At 45.4% G+C, this 19131-nt stretch overlaps 1 protein-coding gene across 6 annotated transcripts in view; it reads right to left on the reverse strand.

The window, feature by feature from the left end:
• Positions 1 to 19131, reverse strand: part of LOC148022310 (uncharacterized) — a 255924-nt gene that overhangs the window by 204850 nt on the left and 31943 nt on the right. For all 6 annotated transcript variants that reach the window (XM_087697949.1, XM_087697947.1, XM_087697950.1 and 3 more), the window contains 2 exons: positions 11957 to 12068; positions 11753 to 11856 (listed from right to left, as the gene is read on the reverse strand). In XM_087697949.1, the coding sequence (XP_087554075.1) occupies positions 11753 to 11856; positions 11957 to 12068 (216 nt within the window). The remainder of the gene's footprint in view (positions 1 to 11752; positions 11857 to 11956; positions 12069 to 19131) is intronic.

Genomic DNA, 19131 nt, shown 5'->3' on the forward strand with positions numbered 1-19131 from the left:
AAGCCTAAAGGGAGCTTATTCAGCAACTGCATAAAAGGTGCAATGGATTGTGCCCGCATCTCAAGCTGGAGGGGGAAATGATCCGACAACGCATATTGCTGCAAGACGTTCATCTCCAACATCTCGGGAAGAAAATCATCCCCCTGCATGATATACATTCTGTCCAATCGCGACCAAGTGGTTGCATATTGTGCGGAATGAAAAGTGAAACCTGAAACAGAAGGGTGAAGCCACGACCAAAGATCTTGCTTAAGTACGTGCAAAGCAAAGGAGTTCCACACCCGGCTTTCTGGCGTATCCATGACCGAATGCCCTGAGGTGAACTGAGAAGAGTCAACACACATATTGAAATCTCCCATCAAAAACCCCCTGCGGCCAAGTGCCATGGAGCCCTGCAAAGTCGACCATAGATCCCGTCGGGATGCGGGATCATTCGGAGCATAGAGTCCCAGCAACCATAAAATCTCTCCTTCAAATAAGACTTCGATTACCAGAAATCGGCCCTGCACATCATTTTTAACAAGAACAGGGTGGTATTTCTCATGGACAATCATCAGCACGCCCGAGTAGTGCTTAGCAGGTGTCCCTGCATAAAACAGACGGAATCCATGGCAATCCACAACTTTTCCTGCCTCACCGTGACTTTTGTGCTCCACTGCACACAATACATCCCACTGGTTCTCATGCAAGACAAACCACATGGTATGTTGCTTATGGTGAGAGCAAATGCCTCGCACATTCCACGTGGCAATCTTCATATATTTTCAAAAAAGGAAGTCAGGAACGAGGCGCCTGTTGCCTCGATTGCACCTTTTCCGCGAGGGCATCCAGGACACCCTTATCCAGAAAATCAGCCAATACTACAAACGAATTCGGGCAACCTGCTTTAGAGGTAGAAGGGAAATCCACTGCCTTGGGAGTAGGGCGGGGATAACGCCTATCCCAAGGTGTAATCACATTACCTTTTGCATCAAATGCCAGCTTAGTAGGTGGGCCCTTGGGGCCCTCTGAATAGACTTTCCTTGAAGACGGATGACGGGGGGCGGACGGGGCCATAGTACGCGCATCCTGCTGTGAGGCGACCATGTCTTTCCTGCGCGTGTACGTGCGCACGGAATCCAGAGAAGCATTAGGCCCAGGATCTGCCAGGCCTGCGTCCAACTTTTTACCTTTTTTTTGTCGTGCCTCAATCCAGTCAGTGTTAGGAGAATCCAAACCCCGGACCTGTTGTTTGCCTTTATCCATGATAGTAGGTGGCTGAAGGGTCTCCTGTGCCGGGGCATCGAGGACCATGTCATCCTTGGGCTGCACAACCTGTGCCTCCTCAGAAGACGGTTGCCGTTCCGGGCATTCGGCCACAAAATGCCCTAATTTACCACATGAAAAGCAGTGTCCGGCAAAATTGCCCCATTTCAGGCGAAAATGCAAAGGATGCATGCCTGAACAAGTGAGGCGAAGCCACGCAGGCCTTTTCCTGGCCGTATCCCATAGCATGCATAAACGGTTTCGGTTCATAGCCCTAAGGCTCGGGGGAACCAGCACTGTGCCCACAACCGCCATCGCATCCTTCAACAATGGCCAGTATACCGCTGGACAGTTTTCCACTTCCACCCACACCGGGCATTCTCGTTGAAGCAGACGCTGGAAGTCAGCCATAGGGCGCCATGGTACCACATGGACTAAGCGGCGATCAAAGAATAGTGGCAACTTGGACAGGAGCTCAGCTCGATGCGATTCCGATTTCAACAGCACCTCATAAAAGCCGCGAGGTCCAAGGAAGATCTCCTCAACACACTCCCCTTGCAGTAAATGGTGCATCCATTGGCGAATATGTGAGAGCACTGGGATCCTGCCGGTGAAAAAAAGTACAACTGCACGGTCATAAAACACCGAGAAGGACCGCAAGACTGATTTTGGGTCCACCGAGGCTTCCAGCACATCATCCGCAGCCGCAGCAGAGAAGGTTTCATTATTATGCTGGACATAATCGCCAAGTAGAGTATTGGCAAAGTCCAGCAGATGTTCCTAGTCAATTTCCTGCGAATCCACAGGTTCGGAGGCAACCTGCGCATAGGAACGGTCCTGAGGACCCATTGGCTCGTCTGAAGTGTGCTTAGAGCGTTTGCCTGCCGGCGGCAATTCAGAACCCGGAGGCGGCTCCTCCGTGCATGGCACCATATCCTCCGGCTCCTCTGTATCGGAATCAGGGCCAAAGGCTGCCACCGTCCGGTCGAGAAAATCCATATCCAGGCCAGCCATACTGCTGTCTTCTCACTTTCGCTCGCTCCCTCACTCTCTCTCTTTCTCTCTCTGTGCAAGGCCCGGAGGGCTCTCTCTCTCTCTGTGCAAGGCACGGAAAGCAGGTAAATGGGCTGTATACAGAGATGGAAGAGTCATCATCACAGAGAAAAGGACGGCATGACGGTGCGCGGTCTATGAGACCCGGAAGTTCACACTGTGGAATTGCAATGGCTCCCTTAAGACAGATGTAGGTTATTTTGAGGATACTTTCAAAGGTATAGACATTGCTATGTATACTGAGACACATCAATGTAAAGACAGCCGTTTACCTGATGTATATGGATACAGATGGGAAAGTGTATATCGCCCTCAGCCTAGACGGCCTGGAGGGACGAGGGGATCAGGAGGTGTGGCAATTCTATTTAGAGAAGAGCTCCGAGATACAGTCCAAGTGGTACATAGAGATGTAGAGGCAAGATACATGTGGATCAGGTTACGTACAAGCAGAACTCGCGACATGTATATTGCCATATGCTATTTTCCCCCTGCATACTCTAAGTTTGCCCCTAAAGAGGCATCCCCGTATACACCACTATATGAGGACATAATGGGATACATGAGAATTGGGGATGTTCTACTAGCAGGAGACTTTAATGCACGCACAGGAAACAACCAATCTGCTTTCTTTGACACTAGTGATGAAATGTTCAGAGATATTGCATTAGATGAAGTGGGATTAGTTAGATCAGCCCAAGATAGAGAGATAACAGAATATGGAACACACCTACTGGCACTAGGAAGTGCACATGGTTTGGCCATCCTTAATGGGCTACCACAGTGGCCAAGATCTAATGGCTTCACATGTTGGAATAACAAGAAGGGGTCAAGCACAGTGGACTATTTGATTGGATCACCCAACTTGCTACCTGACATAAAAAGTTTTGAAATCTCGGACAGACCAATTGGATTAGTAGCAGACCATGCTATTCTAGCTTTCACAATGCAATATGGGCATATACATGAAGCACAGTCACATATACCAAAATTACCACGCTATGATTTTGTGGAAGCGACCTCACACATATACAGCATTACTGTGCGAGATGCATTGAGGGAGCTAGACACACAGGCCTCTCTGGATGAGTTTACAGGACAATTGGCCGAGATAATACACACTTCAGCAGCATACGCTTTCCCACACACTACACCGTCAGATAAACCTCCACGAGGTAATGCTCCACAGAATGGCTGGTATGATGATGAGTGCAGAGAGACACGAGCACGTTTTCAGCAAGAGCTGGCACTTGGTATATGCACCCATAAGCATGCTCGAACACTCTTCAGACGGTTGGTACGCAAAAAGAAGCAGGAATACCTGAGCAGACTAGAAACAGAAATGTATTCCATGTTCTTGGGGCAGGACAGCAAGAGAGCGTGGAAAAAGATGCATGAGAGCCAGCCACCCCTACAAATTACTAGACCGGATGATTGGCATGGATATGCTTGCACACTCTATGATATCCCTGGCCAAGAGCCTATGCCACTCCCCTCAACCTCAAGACCAGCAAATTGCAGATTTTTCACAGAAAAAAAAGTGAGGAATGCCATATGGAAGCTGAAAAATGGAAGAGCCCAAGACCATGAGGGTTTAGTGGCTGAACACTTCACGCATGCCTGTGATATTCTGGCACCAACGCTGGCTCACATCTTTAATAGGGCAGTTTGTGAGGGATTTCCAACCTGTTGGTCAGACCATATTATTGTGCCGCTCTTTAAGAGTGGAGACCCCGCGCTACCTAGTAACTACCGAACTATCATGATTGGACACATGCTGGCCAAGATATATGGCTCTATCGTGGAACAAGCGTTGAGTGAATGGGCCGAGATGCATGGCCTGAGGTCAAAAGGCCAGGCTGGCTTCAGGAGGGGACATACAACTCTAGACCATATCTTTACGTTGAGGGCAATCATTGAAGAAGGCAAGGCATTCAAGAAAAAGATCTATTGCTGTTTTGTGGACTTTCGCAAGGCCTTTGACACAGTGCCACGTGCTAGACTCATGAAAAGAATGCAAAACATTGATGTGCCCGTAGAGATACAGTGGAGTATCTATGCCCTATATGAGACAGTGACAGGCAGAGTACGAACACCTGAGGGCATCTCAGATACAGTCAATAGCACCATTGGGGTGAAACAAGGCTGTCCACTTTCACCGACACTTTTTGGGCTGTATATAGATGAAATTTCAGAATATGTGGATAGGACAGGTGGGGCTGGAGCCAGCCTAGCTGGAGTGCTGATACCATTACTGCTTTATGCCGATGATATTGTACTTATATCTGACTCACCTGAGGGACTAAATAGACACTTGGATGCATTATCAGCTTTTTGCAGAGATAGAGATCTTAAGGTGAACCTTGGGAAAACTAAAGTTATGGTATTTAACACTTCAGCTGCTTGGGTGACAAGAGCTGAGCACCAGTTTACTTTTGACGGAGAGCCAGTGGAGATGGTTAGGCAGTATGTTTATTTGGGGGTCACATTGAAGGGACCACAGTTCTCTTGGAGAGAGACATCAGAGGCTCGTTTGGCAAAAGCATATGCAGCCTTAGGGGCATTGGAGAGGCAATGTGCTCACATACAATTTCATGAGCCGCGCACCAAACTGTGGCTTTTTGACACCTTGGTTACACCCACACTCCTATATGGGGCAGCTATTTGGGGTCCGAGTCTGTTTCACACGAGGAGACAGCCTTTGGGAGACCAGGATGGACCAGAGAAGAAATACTATGATGGATGGGAGCATATGGAAAGACCACTGGTCATGATGATCTCACGCATGATACGAGCGAAGAGCTCGACCCCACATGAGATTATCAGAGCTGAGTTGGGGGCATCACCCATGGTGGCTGAGGCCTTGGTTCAGGCAGTGACTTTCATACATAGACTATGGGAGCTCCCCCAAGATAGATACCCACGGCTAGCCCTGGCCTCTTCTAGACAACTAGCAGCAGACGGTGACAGACACTGTTGGTATGCTCAGATGAGCACATGGATGCGTCTACATGGTCTGCAGATTGACAGACTACCCCCCTTTGACTATAGCCTGGATTGCCCTACACTTGACCTAAGCCGATCAGAGCTAAACCATGTGATCAGAGCAGACATACTGAAGTTAGATACGGAGAAGACCTGGATCCGACCCCCCTCGCCCCATGGCACGAGGATGGCACACTACCAGACCCACTTCCTCCAGGTATCTGAGGATGGTTTCATCACCCGACCCAATTACATGGACACACAGCTGCCTCATGGACTACGCACAGCTATTGGTCAGATCCGCACCTCATCCCACCACCTGAGGATTGAGACAGGCAGATGGGAGGGTATACAGACAGAAGAACGCATATGCCCACTATGCGACAGAGAGCCAGAGACAGAGGAACACTACATCTGCCGATGCACTGTATATTACGACATACGAGGTAGATACCACTGTCTGTTTCGAGAGGGTTTTGGACCCCTGAGACGGATCATGCAGTATGAGGATCAGAGATGCTTGGGATTTTTCCTCTTGGAGCTCCAGAGGCGCAGAGCAACAATTCTACGGAGTAGGAGGCCCCCACAGCTCGGCTCACATAAACAGAGAGCAGTCACTGACTTTTTCATGGATACACGACAGAGTATGGCAGATACCACTACTACTGCCACACAGCCTACAGGAATACATCATCATTGGACCTCATCTTCTGTAGGTGTCCCTTTGGATAGAGCAGTGGCACTTAGCCGGTCTAGGCGCCCACGTCCACCCGGACGAAGGCCTAGACATCCACACCACAGACAAATTAAAGCCATCATTGAGCGCCACAGGAGACAGATGCCAAGACGCCTTAGCTATGCAGAGATACACTTCCCTAGAGAACAGACATATCATTGATGGAGAGTTTTCCTTTCTCTACTCTCACTTTCAGATCACTGACATGTTTCCCTTTATGGGACACTATTTCATTTCATTTCATTTCCTTTTCAGTCTTATAGGCATGTTCTTCATCTTTCTTCTCGTTCTAGATGAGAAACACACCATCATCATTGTATGTACTGTTTTGGTCTCATAGGCCACATTGGCCTTTTAGAGACGTTAATATACTCTCTCTCTCTCTCTCTCTCTCTCTCTCTCTCTCTCTCTCTCTCTCTCTCTCTCTCTCTCTCTCTCTCTCTCTCTCTTTGTACAAGAGCAGATCAAATCTCGGAGCTGAGCAGGGTTGCAGTCACGTGCTGTCAGGTTAGGGTTCCCTTTTCTCTGTCACGGCACCGCAAGATGCAGAGGGCAGGCACCCGCGGGCAGCAGACGTAGAGCAGAGGGCGGACAGGACAACTGACGAAGGGGCTGAACTCGCTCGCTCGCTCGACTCCTCTCTGTCGAGCTCTGTCTCGCTCACGGGCACGCGCAGAGGTATCCAGGCGAAGACGCGTACCTGCAGACGCAGACGAGCCGACGGCGACTGACGTAACGCGGGCAGACGACGGGGGCTCAGGCGACGGTGGCGCAGACGACGGGGGCTCTGACAGACGACGGGGGCCCAGGCGACGGGGGCACAGACGACGGGGGCTCAGGCAGACGACGGGGGCTCAAGCAGCCAACGATCCATCGCCGGGCTCTCTCTCTCTCTCTCTCTCTCTCTCTCTCTCTCTCTCTCTCTCTCTCTCTCTCTCTCTCTCTCTCTCTCTCTCTCTCTCTCTCTCTCTCTCTCTCTCTCTCTCTCTCTCTCTCTCTCTCTCTCTCTCTCTCTCTCTCTCTCTCTCTCTCTCTCTCTCTCTCTCTCTCTCTAGATGCTTTAGCATAGTAAATCTAGATGCTTTGCACATCTTCTGTAGAGATAAAGACCTCACAGTGAACCTTAGGAAGACCAAAACCATGGTTTTCAATACTTCAACAGCATGGGTGACTAGATCTATGTACCAGTTCACATTTGGGGAAGAAATACTGGAGCATGTGAGGAAATATGTCTATTAGGAAGTCACCTTCTCTGACCCACGTTTTTCGTTGAGAGGGGCATCAGAGGCACGTCTGGCATGTGGATATGCAGCACTAGGGGCACTCGAGAGTCAATGTGCTCACATACAGTTCCAGGAGCCCCGCACCAAACTCTGGTTGTTTGACACCCTAGTCACACCTACATTACTATATGGAGCAGAGGTATGGGGTTGCAGCTTGTACCATAGGCGTCTTAGCCCACTCACTGATCAGATTGGAATAGAGAGGGATTATTATGATGGTTGGGATAGCGTGGAAAGGCCATTGATCATGATGATAGCACGCATGATTAGGAGTAAGCCCTCCACCCAACATCCCATTGTCAAAGCAGAGTTAGGGCAACACCTATAGTTACGGAGGCACTCTTCAGGGCAGTGACCTTTTGGCACAGACTATGGGAACTTCCACTCCACAGATACTCTAGATTGGCACTAACCTCATCTAGACAACTAGCAACTAGAGGCGAGAAGAACTGTTGGTTTTCACAGATGATTATTTGGATGAGCCTACATGGTTTGGATATTGACTATCTTCCACCTTTGGATTATAGCCTTGACTGCCCTACACTTTCTCTCAACCGTTCAGAGTTGAACCAGGTGAGCAGAGCTAATATCTTGAGGATTGAAACAGCAAGGACATGGATCCATCCACCACTCCCTCTAGGATCGAGGATGGAGTTCCACAGGAGTCATTTCTTGTGTCTCTCTGAAGATGGTTTCACTATTTGGCCAGCATATATGGACACCCATCTCTCCCATAGTGTACCGGTTGCTATTGGACAGATTTCCACCTCCTCACATAGGCTTCAAATGGAGACAGGCAGATGGACAAATATCCTAGCAGAGGATAGGACTTGTCAGCTCTGTGGTCGAGAGCCTGAGACGGAGGAGCACTACATATGCAAATGCACATTATACTATGGCATACAAGGACGGTACCACTGCCTCTTTCGTGATGGATTTGAACCCCTTCGTCGCGTCATGGAGTATGAGGACCAGAGATGCCTAGGTCTTTTCCTCCTGGAGCTCGAGAGGCGCCAAACTGCACTACTGCAAGACAGGAGGCCGGCTCACCCAGAGGAACACACACAGAGAGCAGTGCCAGACTTCTTCTATAGAGCCGACCCTACTGACACTACCAACCTAGCAGAGACAGAGCCACCCCGCTAGACACCTTACATGCCACACCATGGTGTCACATTGGATAGAGCCACTTCCCTTTGTCGAGCACGACGACCCGTCTACCAGGACCATGTTCGAGGAGGCCACACCATAGTTGGATTAGTGCCATTATCATGAGACACCGCAGACTCACCACCAGGCATATGCCAAATGTTTGATAGAAGATCCCAAATCTTCTGAGTAAAAGGGTAAGAAATGAATTTGTGATAGGAAGACTCCATTGTAGTGGTACGGAAGAAACAATTCCCATTAGATATACCTCTAAACGAAGGGCCGACGCAAGAGGGAGGCCCCCCACCAGCATCCTCCATATGAATACCTGGCATTTGAATGGCATCTTATTGATCCATCCCTCCATTATTGTCACTTTCCACCAAGCTTTATACTTGTGCAATCCCTAAAGAGAAATGGCTTTGGTGGTGATCCATACATGGTCTCTGATCATGAGATGATAGATCTACTTAGCTAAAGAGGATTGAAGGATCTAACCCCCTGCAAGATCCCACTCCTATCAAGGTCAACAAGAATCCAAAACAAGAAAGGATTGTCAATCCTGCAAGAGATCAAAGACTCTACCCCAGAGAACACTATAGCTACGTAGCACCTGAAAGACTCTTCTAATGGTGCGAAAGAACTGTTGGGTTTGACTCACGCCTACGCTCACAAAGGAGTGTTGGTGATCTGTAGTAGGATACCGAGGCACTTTTTACTCTCCGTACAAGAGGTTTTTCCCCCCAGTTACATTATTTTCTATTTTGTGTGTTGATGTTACACAGTGCGGTCACTTACCGTACTTTACACCTTTCAGGTCTGAACGCACCTTAACAACTGTCTAAGAGTTGTACTTTGTACTTTCACTTACACACTTGGGAATTGCAAACAAGAAAGAATAGTGGGGTGGGCGTTGTAGCCTCTGAACAGGCTTTTATGGTGAGACAGAAGGGCAAGGGCAACCAATGTAGAAATGCTCTAAGAATTCTTGAAGTTTAGGTACTTCACAAAGCAACAAGAAGCAAGGGGCACACAAGCCAAGAAGGGCAAGTGCCAGTATTGTAAAAAGCCAGGTCACTATATCACGGAATGTATGAAGTGCATTGCAAAGGAGGAGTCAAGGATGTTTGTTTTTTATGCACCTTCTACTACTATAGAGTCCGAGTCTTTTGTTGTAGACCGTGATTACTGTTTTTACACTTAAAGCTTTATGATTCTTCCTGGGCTAATAGAGCATTTAGCTCTACTGAGAATGCTAGCACTTGGATCTTTGATAGTAGTGCTTCTAAGCACATTATATCCCGCAGGGATTTGTTTTCCTCTCTTATTGCAGCTCATGTTAGCAAATCTGTGCAATATGCCAACAATGCATCTTACCCTGTTAGAGGCAACGAGGAGATTGTCCTAAAAACCATTGATGGCTCTACTCTCCGTTTGCAAGATGCATTATATTTGCCAAGGATAAATAAGAATGAGTTGTCTATTTCTTATTTACCAAAGTGTGGTATGCATGTCACATTTGATGATGACAAATACATGGTCAGGGATAAGGAATTCTTGACTTTGGTATTGATTGGCACATTATGTCATGGACTCTATGAGTTAGATGCTTATTTGATTGATCTGTCAATCTATTTGGCATCTACTCTTACTCTTGCTATGTCGCAGACAAAGTTATGGTATGCTTACATGAGGCATGTTAACTATGGCAATTTGATGCTCACACAACTAACTCAAATGCCAGATGGCATACCTCTCTTGGAGAGACCTCCTGAGCATATTTGTGAGGGATGCATTTTGGGAAAAAATGCATGAATTCTCTTTTCCTTGTGATGTTGCTTTTAAGGCAATAGCTAGAATACAAATTGTGCATTCAGGTGTATGTGGACCTATGCAAACTTTTTAAAGCAAGAGCCCATCAATACACTATTGCATCTACTCCACAGCAAAATGGGGTTGCAAAAAGGAAGAATTGGTCACTCATGGAGATGGCCAAATGTATGTTGAAAGCTAAGAATCTGCCACATGGCTTTTGGATGGAAGCAGTTATGTGTGCTTATCATGTTTTGAATAGGTGCCCTACCAAGGCATTGAAAAATGTCATGCCTTTTGAGGCTTGGAATAGCCGGAAATCTTTAAATGGCCACTTTCGTACTTTTGAGTGTCTTGCATATGCTCATATTCTCAAAGTATTGAGAAAGAAGTTGGACAACAAGGCTATCAAGTGCATTTTTGTAGGATACAGCAGTGAGAGCAAAGAGTACAAATATATAATCTTGTTTCCAAGAAAAAATTTGTCAATAGGGATGTGATTTTTAATGAAAAATCAGAATTTGATCTTGCTGGTTTTGACACATATCAGGCTGCAAATGATGTATTTGAAGGGCTGCTGCCCATTTCTTTTGGTGATACAACTGGAGTTTCAGTAAATAAACAAAATGTTCAATCAGTTGCTCCATTAACCAATGCAAAAATTCAGATATGACTAATCTGAATATTCAGCAAAATGTTGAATTTGAGGTTCAGCAGGAGCATGTACATAATCAAGAGGCTAGGCAAATGCCTAGATGGTAATTGCAAACTATAAAAGACAATCATTTGGATGCTCCTCTCACTGATCATACTAGAAGACAAGCACGTCTATGTGATCATGCTAATACAATGGAGTTTGTTATGGCAGCACACACACTTGATGATGAGGAGCTTGATTGTTTTGAGGATGCACAACAAAGTGTGCATTGGATGGCAGCAATGCAAGCTGAATTTGATTTTATTATGAAGATCTAAAACGCATGCATACCAAACCATAGAAGCATGAGACTCATGCAAAAGAAGTTTGGATCAATTTTGCTTGTAAAACTCATCGCACATAGGGCTTGACTCATAATCAACTATTCATACCTGCCTATCTCATGTCAATTAAGCATCTTTTCTCAGTGACATTTCTTGGTGGGTATTACATATGTCTACCTACTATATAGAAGGAAAAATGACTGAAATTGGGAATGGAAGATCAGCATGAAATTTCTTCTTAGTGACCTCTTTTGCATGTGACCTTCAAAAACCTTTCGAACATGTTCCTTATATGTATTTTGTCCCTTAACTCTTGAGTCAATATATTCTGTTCAGAACTCTGGCAGTGTAGTTTGATAAGATACATGATAACTAACACTCATTATCCATGAAGACAAAATTCATCATTTGTGTGCTCAAATACAACTTTTGCACATAATCTGGAACACAGGTATAATTTTCAAAAAATATTGTGGGAAGAGACAGACAGCAAATCTGCCAAGAAAGAAACCTCTTTTTCTGAGTACAGCTCCCGGAAGACAGGAGCAAGAAATCTTCCACTTTCCAAAGCCATCCAAAGTTCTAACTTGTTTACAGGCAGTGAAACAAAGTATTCTGGACAGTCCAAAAGCAGATAAAGAAACTGTATTAGCCAGACTGTCGGTAAGACAGCATTGGTTTACTACTTCCACACAGGACTAATTTTTGGATAAACCTGTAGAATCCTGTGAGGTTTGAGCATTCAAACCAATCCCACCCTGTCGAGCCATCAGGGCCCCATATTCATTTGGAATCACTAAAGCAGCTGCTTTGGCTTGCAACTCTATCTGCATAAAATTTGTTATAAGTAAAATAAAATACACAATTCTCCTTAAGCATCTAAAGTAGAAGTCCCTTGTCACTCAAAAGTCGTGTTTACAGGAATGTAAGAATGACAGAAAACACCTACATGCAGTTATTGTTACTTTAGAACACCAAGACAAACGGCAGTCTTCCGAAAAAAGAACACCTTGTACTTCTCAAAGACAAATGGTTTGAGTCCCAACTATGAAATTGCGAAGGTCAATAAGCATTGGGTAATCTGGATCTTGGAGTGCTCGCATAACTGAAGCATCCCCTCCCAAACTACTGTCGCTGCCTCCTCCAGCCCTTGCCTCACCACCTGCGTCCTCTCCCGTCACCATCAATGTTCCTATCACCATTGCATCAGCCTCTCACCCCAGCAGCTGCTGTCATTGCAGCTGCCTGCCACCATTGCCACCATTGCTCTCGACCTGCTGCCATTGCAAGTGTCGCCTGGCCCTGCCAGGTGCTACTGCTGTACCACTGCTGTGCACCACTGCTGCTTGCAATGCCTGCCTGGCTGATCATGCCAGCACCTTCCACCACCTCCCTTGCCAGCTCACTATCCATTTTCTGCCATTCTTTCTCTTCACCCCACCATGTCACTTTATCTGACTGAATAATTACTGCTCCCTCTCTTTGTAGCAATCTTTCCCCCTTCAGTCGACAAGCAGCTCACTCAGAAGGTCCTCAGAGAAAGCACACAATGGAAACCTCTGGTTAACCCACAGGTGCTCCCCAATCATATGCCTCATTAATAGTCCTCTCCAAGGAATAGCTACAAGCAGTTCACACCACGAAGGACGAATTCAAGGAGACTGCAATGAGGATTATCTACATGGTTCCGTAGTACACCTTTACAATCTCCTCCTTTGGGTCTCTTCACAAGTTCCCCAGGCATCCAGTCATCCTCCACTTCCCAAGTCTCGCAATAGAGTACTGCCAGCTGGTGGAGAACTTTGGTTGACTCTCTGGCACAATATTTCTAGCTTTGTTTGCTGATGCAATGACAGGAGCAGGGGTTCCAAAGGTGCGCATCTCAATGGAGAATGTCAAGAAAATACCCAAAGTAATGCAAACGGAGGCCAAAAAATCCCTCATTAGTCACCAAATCATAGTTAGTCACAAGGCAACCTTGACAATGCCTCAGATACCATACCTTCACACATCAACTTCAGAGCATATGCGTTTTGGGGTAAAGGCCACTCTATGAGAGCCACTCATTGGACAGAGACAAACCATCTACAAACAAGGATGGCTTCCCCAAAGTTGAAGAGGAAAGTATACAGTAGCATTTTTGCCCCAAGGATTAGCTTTTAACAGAAAGAGATTGATTAAGATGAGAATTTTGCACCTACTTCATGTATGGCTACCATTTGATCTCTTGCATTGGCTGCACATTATGAATGGAATGTACTTTAATCTAACATTAAAACTAGTTTTCTCAATGATGACTTGCATAAGGAGATATATGTTTCACAACCACCTAGTTTTGCTATAGGGACGTGAAGGAACAACATGCAAGTTGAGAAACGCTCCTTAGGGTCTAAAGCAAGCACCTCAATCTTTGTGCAAAGGCTCACTTTTGGCCATCAATTTATATATGGATAATTTGTTGTGCATTAGTTTGGATAATGCTACAATTTCAGCCACCAAAGCTAAATTTTACACAGCAAAAGGATGGCATTGTTATGTAGCTGTCAACATACAATCAAAAATTGTTGACAATTTTGGTCTTTATGCATATAAGCCTATGGCTACTTCTAAAGGACCTAGCATATGTCTTACACTTGAAGAGCTAAGTGATCCAAAGCTATTGGGTGTCTTCTTTATGTTTGCCGCACTTTTGTGGGAGTGCAGTTTGCAATACCAAATGTGAGCAAGTTTCTGCATAGCCTAGATTCAAAGCACTAGCAAGCTGTGAATAGAATCTTTTGATCCTTGAGGGGCACACATGATTATGCTTTGTTCTATTCACATGGTGCGGATCCATAGTTATACACTTTTGTGATCATGATTGGGCAAGTTATTATGACACTAGAATTCACACTAGTGGGTTTAGCTTTCATCTCAGATGCAACCAGCTATGGCCACTTCTAACTATAAAGCTGAGTACAAGGCAACCTTCATAGCTATTATTGTGTGGTTCAAACAACTTGTTACCAACTTGCCCATTGATTTTTCATTCCCTACTATCTACATTGATAGTCAAAGTGCTTTGGTAGTTACAGAAATCTGATCATCCACGTCAGCAAATTAGTCAGCTTTTGATTGAGTCTGTGCAAGTGAATTTGTCAACATATTAGTTAGCTGATGAATGAGTCTATGCATGCGAATTTGTGGGTTGGGCATAGGAGATTATTTTAGGCATGTTTGTAGTGCCTATTTTTTATGGTTTTTGGGACTTTTTGGTTGGTTAACTTTATTTTTAGGCTCTTTGTGCCCCAGAGGGTGGGGTTCCATTCTCTCTCAACGAGTCATTTCTCCCCAAGCCTGATTCCAATGTTAATCATTTCTTCCACCACCATGATCGACAGAAACTTGTGCAAATTGGCGAGGAATTGGAAGTTTGGATGAAAGGGGTTTCTAGAAGTTTCCTATTTCCTTTGTTCTTATGTTTTCTCTCTCTCTCTCTCTCCTCTCTTATGTTAGTGCGGTCTATTACAACAGTCTTCTATGCTTCCATCACTACACTCACTTCTGGCATGGTATCAAACATCCATCTTCAGTCTTGGATTGCTATTTTCTGCTGATGTTGATCCAGCCATCTGAACCCTGTTTTCAAGTCAGCTGTTTGTGTTTCTATTTTCCTACAGTATTTTATTCAGCGACTACCGCATTTAATGCTCATACTGATTGCATTTTGCTGTCCAACATCTGCATTTTCAGATTGTTTTTCATTTTGCAGGCTACATGACTGTTTTTTCGGGCTCTATTGGCTGTTTTTGAACAGATTTTCTTTGCTAAAGCAATTGTTCCATGATCAATTGTCTTTTAGGCCGGCACCTATATCTGTCACAATGTTGTCACTGATGTATGCACCTTGATTGGCTATGTATTGAGCTTCCGTTACTTTGCTCAATCTATTGTGCCTTTGGTTGGTCTCTCTGTTACTCATGAGACCTACTCTGTGCATGATGGTTATGCCGATGGGATGTATCTCAGTCTGACACTAACCCTTTGACAGTTCTCGGTACCAGTCGCATATTCACTCACTGCTAGTTGGAGCTATTCCTTGGCAGCTGCAATTTGTCTTGTATCAGTGATTGCCCCTCTTTGGCATTGATTTCTTACTGTTGTACTTCATTTTCAGCATGTTGTAATTGCAGGTTACTGCCCTATTTATGCGAGCAGTCACCTCCATTTTACAGTCTTTTGCATTGAGTTTGTGGACAGCTCATTACTTGGTCACTATCCCTTGTTTTCAGCTTGACCTGGCAGAGGTTTTGGGGTTGATTTGCACCTTATTACAAAAGCCTATTTTGCCCTTTTGTGCATTTTCTTAGTCTCAATATAGCTGGCAGTTCAAATGATAGTGCTATCTTTTAAGATTGACAAGTTGGATGGCACCAACTACAACTATTGGAAGGCCCAAATCTGGCAAGTTCTAGTGCAGAAAATGCAAATGAAGCCTTTGAAACATGAGGGTGTCAAGCCTGAATGTATTGATGCAAAGAATTGGGCTAAATTAGATGAGCTATATAAGTCCACCATCATTTTGTCCCTCTCTAAGCAAGTGTTCTATAATGTTGTCTCTGATGGGCAATTAGCATAGGACTTACAGGATAAGATTTGCAATGTCTATGACAAGTAAAGCTCCACTTCTCAAATGTATTGGCTGAAGCTGTTAGCAGATATTAGTCAGCTCATGGTGTGAGTCTGTGCGCAGAGGCTGGGCATTTTATGTAGCATTTTATGCAGTATTTTATGGCACATTTTAGTGGCCATTTATGATGTATTATTTAGCATTTGTTGCTGGCCGACCAGCATTAAATGCTGGCCAGCCTGCATTTTATGCTCCCCACTTTTGTGGCTATTTATAGGGCTCCTCCTCCACAGTCTTCTGTACTTCATCCATCAGTGGAGATCCTTCTGGGAGAGAGGAGCCGGTGCTGAGGAGCCCACGCAGCCAGTGACTCACCGTCGTATGCTGTTGTCTCGTGTTCGATATGGATTCCATTTCCCGAGCATACATCTGAGTTCTCATCTGTCTACTGTGTTCATTCTTTCTTCTGTCTTGTGTTTCAGCATTTATTTCAGCATATTCTTTACGCTTCCATTGCTGCACCACTTCTGACATGGTATCAGATTTCAGGTTGCAACCTATTTGTGCTGTGTTTTCTTGCTGATTTCAGGATTTACACCCTTCTTGCTGATCAGGCGGCTGTCCTTCCTGCTGGCGACTGCTGATTTGCTGCTGGTGACAGTGTTTCAGCATTTGCGTTTTGCGTTTTTCTGGACAGATTTGCGTTTACTGCTGTTCCACTCTTTGCTGCCCGTGTTTCCTTCATCAAACTGCTGGCAACAGTCTTTAGCCCCTGTTTCTTCAGTTTGCAGCCTGCGTTTTGCTGTTTACAGCATTATTTTTGCCTGTTTTTCTGATTATTCAGGCCGTTTTTGCTGTTTTTGACAGTTTTAACCTGATTTTTTCACTTTGTGCAGCAGCTTTTGGCTTATTTTGGTCAGCCTTTGGGTTATATTGCATGTGAACTCACTATTTTTGGTGTTTTTGGTTGCGTTTTGGCTGTGCTCACTCTCCAAACGACCTTCTTTTCTTCTACTTCTCTTTTCTACCTCCTCCAGATGGCCCCTCCGTGCACATCAAGTGAAGATAAGCTACAGGGACGGCTTCCGTCACAGTATGGAGGGTCAGGTGAGGCTCTTGGAGCTTCAGAGAGGGGTTCGAAGAAGAAGAAGTCGCAGCCACAGTGTTACCATTGTGGGAAGAAGGGTCATCTATGGAAGGATTGTATAAAGTTAGCGGCGTCCAAGAAGCAGGAGAAGAAGTCGAAGCGGGATGCGGACTCCTCCGATGGGTCATCATCTGCCTCTGATTCTAACTCCGATCCTCCAGCCTCGGCCACGGCCAAGACGCGGAAGGGATCGTCTTCGACAGATCGTGGGAAGGGATTGATGGCCCCTTCCGCAGCTGCTTTCTAATGATGGCATGATGTCATCCCTCACGACTCCTCGGTGCCAGAGAGGGAGTGTGAGCGGGTGTTGATGGGGCTGCAGTGCCTCATCTATATTTTGATACAGGTGCACAGGTTCCAGAGAGGGACGTCCCTGACACATCGACGGTATCTGGCAGTGAAATCCTAGAGACTGGTGTTGATTTCTAGGTTCATGATGAGCTGTTCTTCTTGACAGAGAGCGAGAGGCTTTCGTCTGGAGCTCACATGAGGGGACACTTTGGTGGTTTGGCCAAAGGCGGGGAATCCATGGTCACATGTTCAGAGACATGTTTGGCAGATTGGCTTTGTATGTCCTGAGTGACATAGGTGACATTACACAGAGAGCTGCTATGAGTCTTCTCTATTTTCAGGTGTTGTTGGTACGATCGACATCGACATCAGATACTCTCCGAGGGATCTTGGTGGTGGGCTGGCCACTCACCGCTTGGACATCCATGGTCCATCTGGTGTTTCTTTGTTGTGTAGTTTATGATTCTCCATCATTGTACTATTTCATTGTATCCGATCACACATGATCTAAGAGAGGGTGTTAGCAGATATTAGTCAGCTCATGGTGTGAGTCTGTGCGCAGAGGCTGGGCATTTTATGTAGCATTTTATGCAGTATTTTATGGCACATTTTAGTGGCCATTTATGATGTATTATTTAGCATTTGTTGCTGGCCGACCAGCATTAAATGCTGGCCAACCTGCATTTTATGCTCCCCACTTTTGTGGCTATTTATAGGGCTCCTCCTCCACAGTCTTCTGTACTTCATCCATCAGTGGAGATCCTTCTGGGAGAGAGGAGCCGGTGCTGAGGAGCCCACGCAGCGAGTGACTCACCGTTGTATGCTGTTGTCTCGTGTTCGATATGGATTCCATTTCCCGATCATACATCTGAGTTCTCATCTGTCTACTGTGTTCATTCTTTCTTCTGTCTTGTGTTTCAGCATTTATTTCAGCATATTCTTTACGCTTCCATTGCTGCACCACTTCTGACAGAAGCAACTCGTGGACCTTCACAAGAAGAAGGACACTTCCATATCAGCCCACTTAAATGAGTTTCATTCTATTCTCAACTATTTGTCTTCACAAAGGATTGGATTCAAGGGTAATCCTTCCCCTTTGTTCCTCTTGGTTACACTACCTAAATCATGGGATACATTTTGTACTACTATGTGTGTAAACACGCCTACTAATGGGCAGAAGTTACAAGATGTAGAGGGTGCACTCTTGAATAAAGAGGTTAACAGATAGAATGTTGATGCTTCCCGTACCTCTCATGCTTTGATAGTTAGAGACAATAATGATAGAAGCAGTAACCGCCGTGGGAGAGACTCTTAGCAATCTCATTTTCAGTCACATGGACAGTCTCGCAGTAAGTCCCGTGGCCATAAGTCCTGATTGGCTTGTCATTATCATGGGCAAGAAGGACATATTCGACCACATTGCCATAAAATGCATGAGGACAAGCGCAAGGAAAATGGCAAGGGTAAAGTACATGACAAGAATGATGATTGCAACATTGTCCCTAGCAAGTTCAGCGTTAAGATTAAAGAGATTAATGTCGTGCAAACTAATTCTAATGATGATTTCATTCTTGCAACTTCTTCTCTTGATACTTCACAGTTGACCAATGCTTTGTCAGGATATACTCAATGTTGACTAATAGATTCAAGGGCTTCCTTTCATGTGACCCTTCATAAAGAGTGATTCCAATCCTATCTTAGTTTGACTAGATCTGTCCATTTGGGTAATGACCTGGCATTAGAGATCGTTCATATTGCTGATGTCCAACTGTAGTTTGGTTCAAGTAGCGCATTTACTCTTCATAATGTATGTCATGTACCAGCTCTCACGAAGAGCCTTATC

This window comes from Lygodium microphyllum, chromosome 17 (genome assembly GCF_053477565.2).
Source record: "Lygodium microphyllum isolate KBCC chromosome 17, Lygodium_microphyllum_v1.1.10, whole genome shotgun sequence".
Classification (NCBI taxonomy): Eukaryota; Viridiplantae; Streptophyta; class Polypodiopsida; order Schizaeales; family Lygodiaceae; genus Lygodium; species Lygodium microphyllum.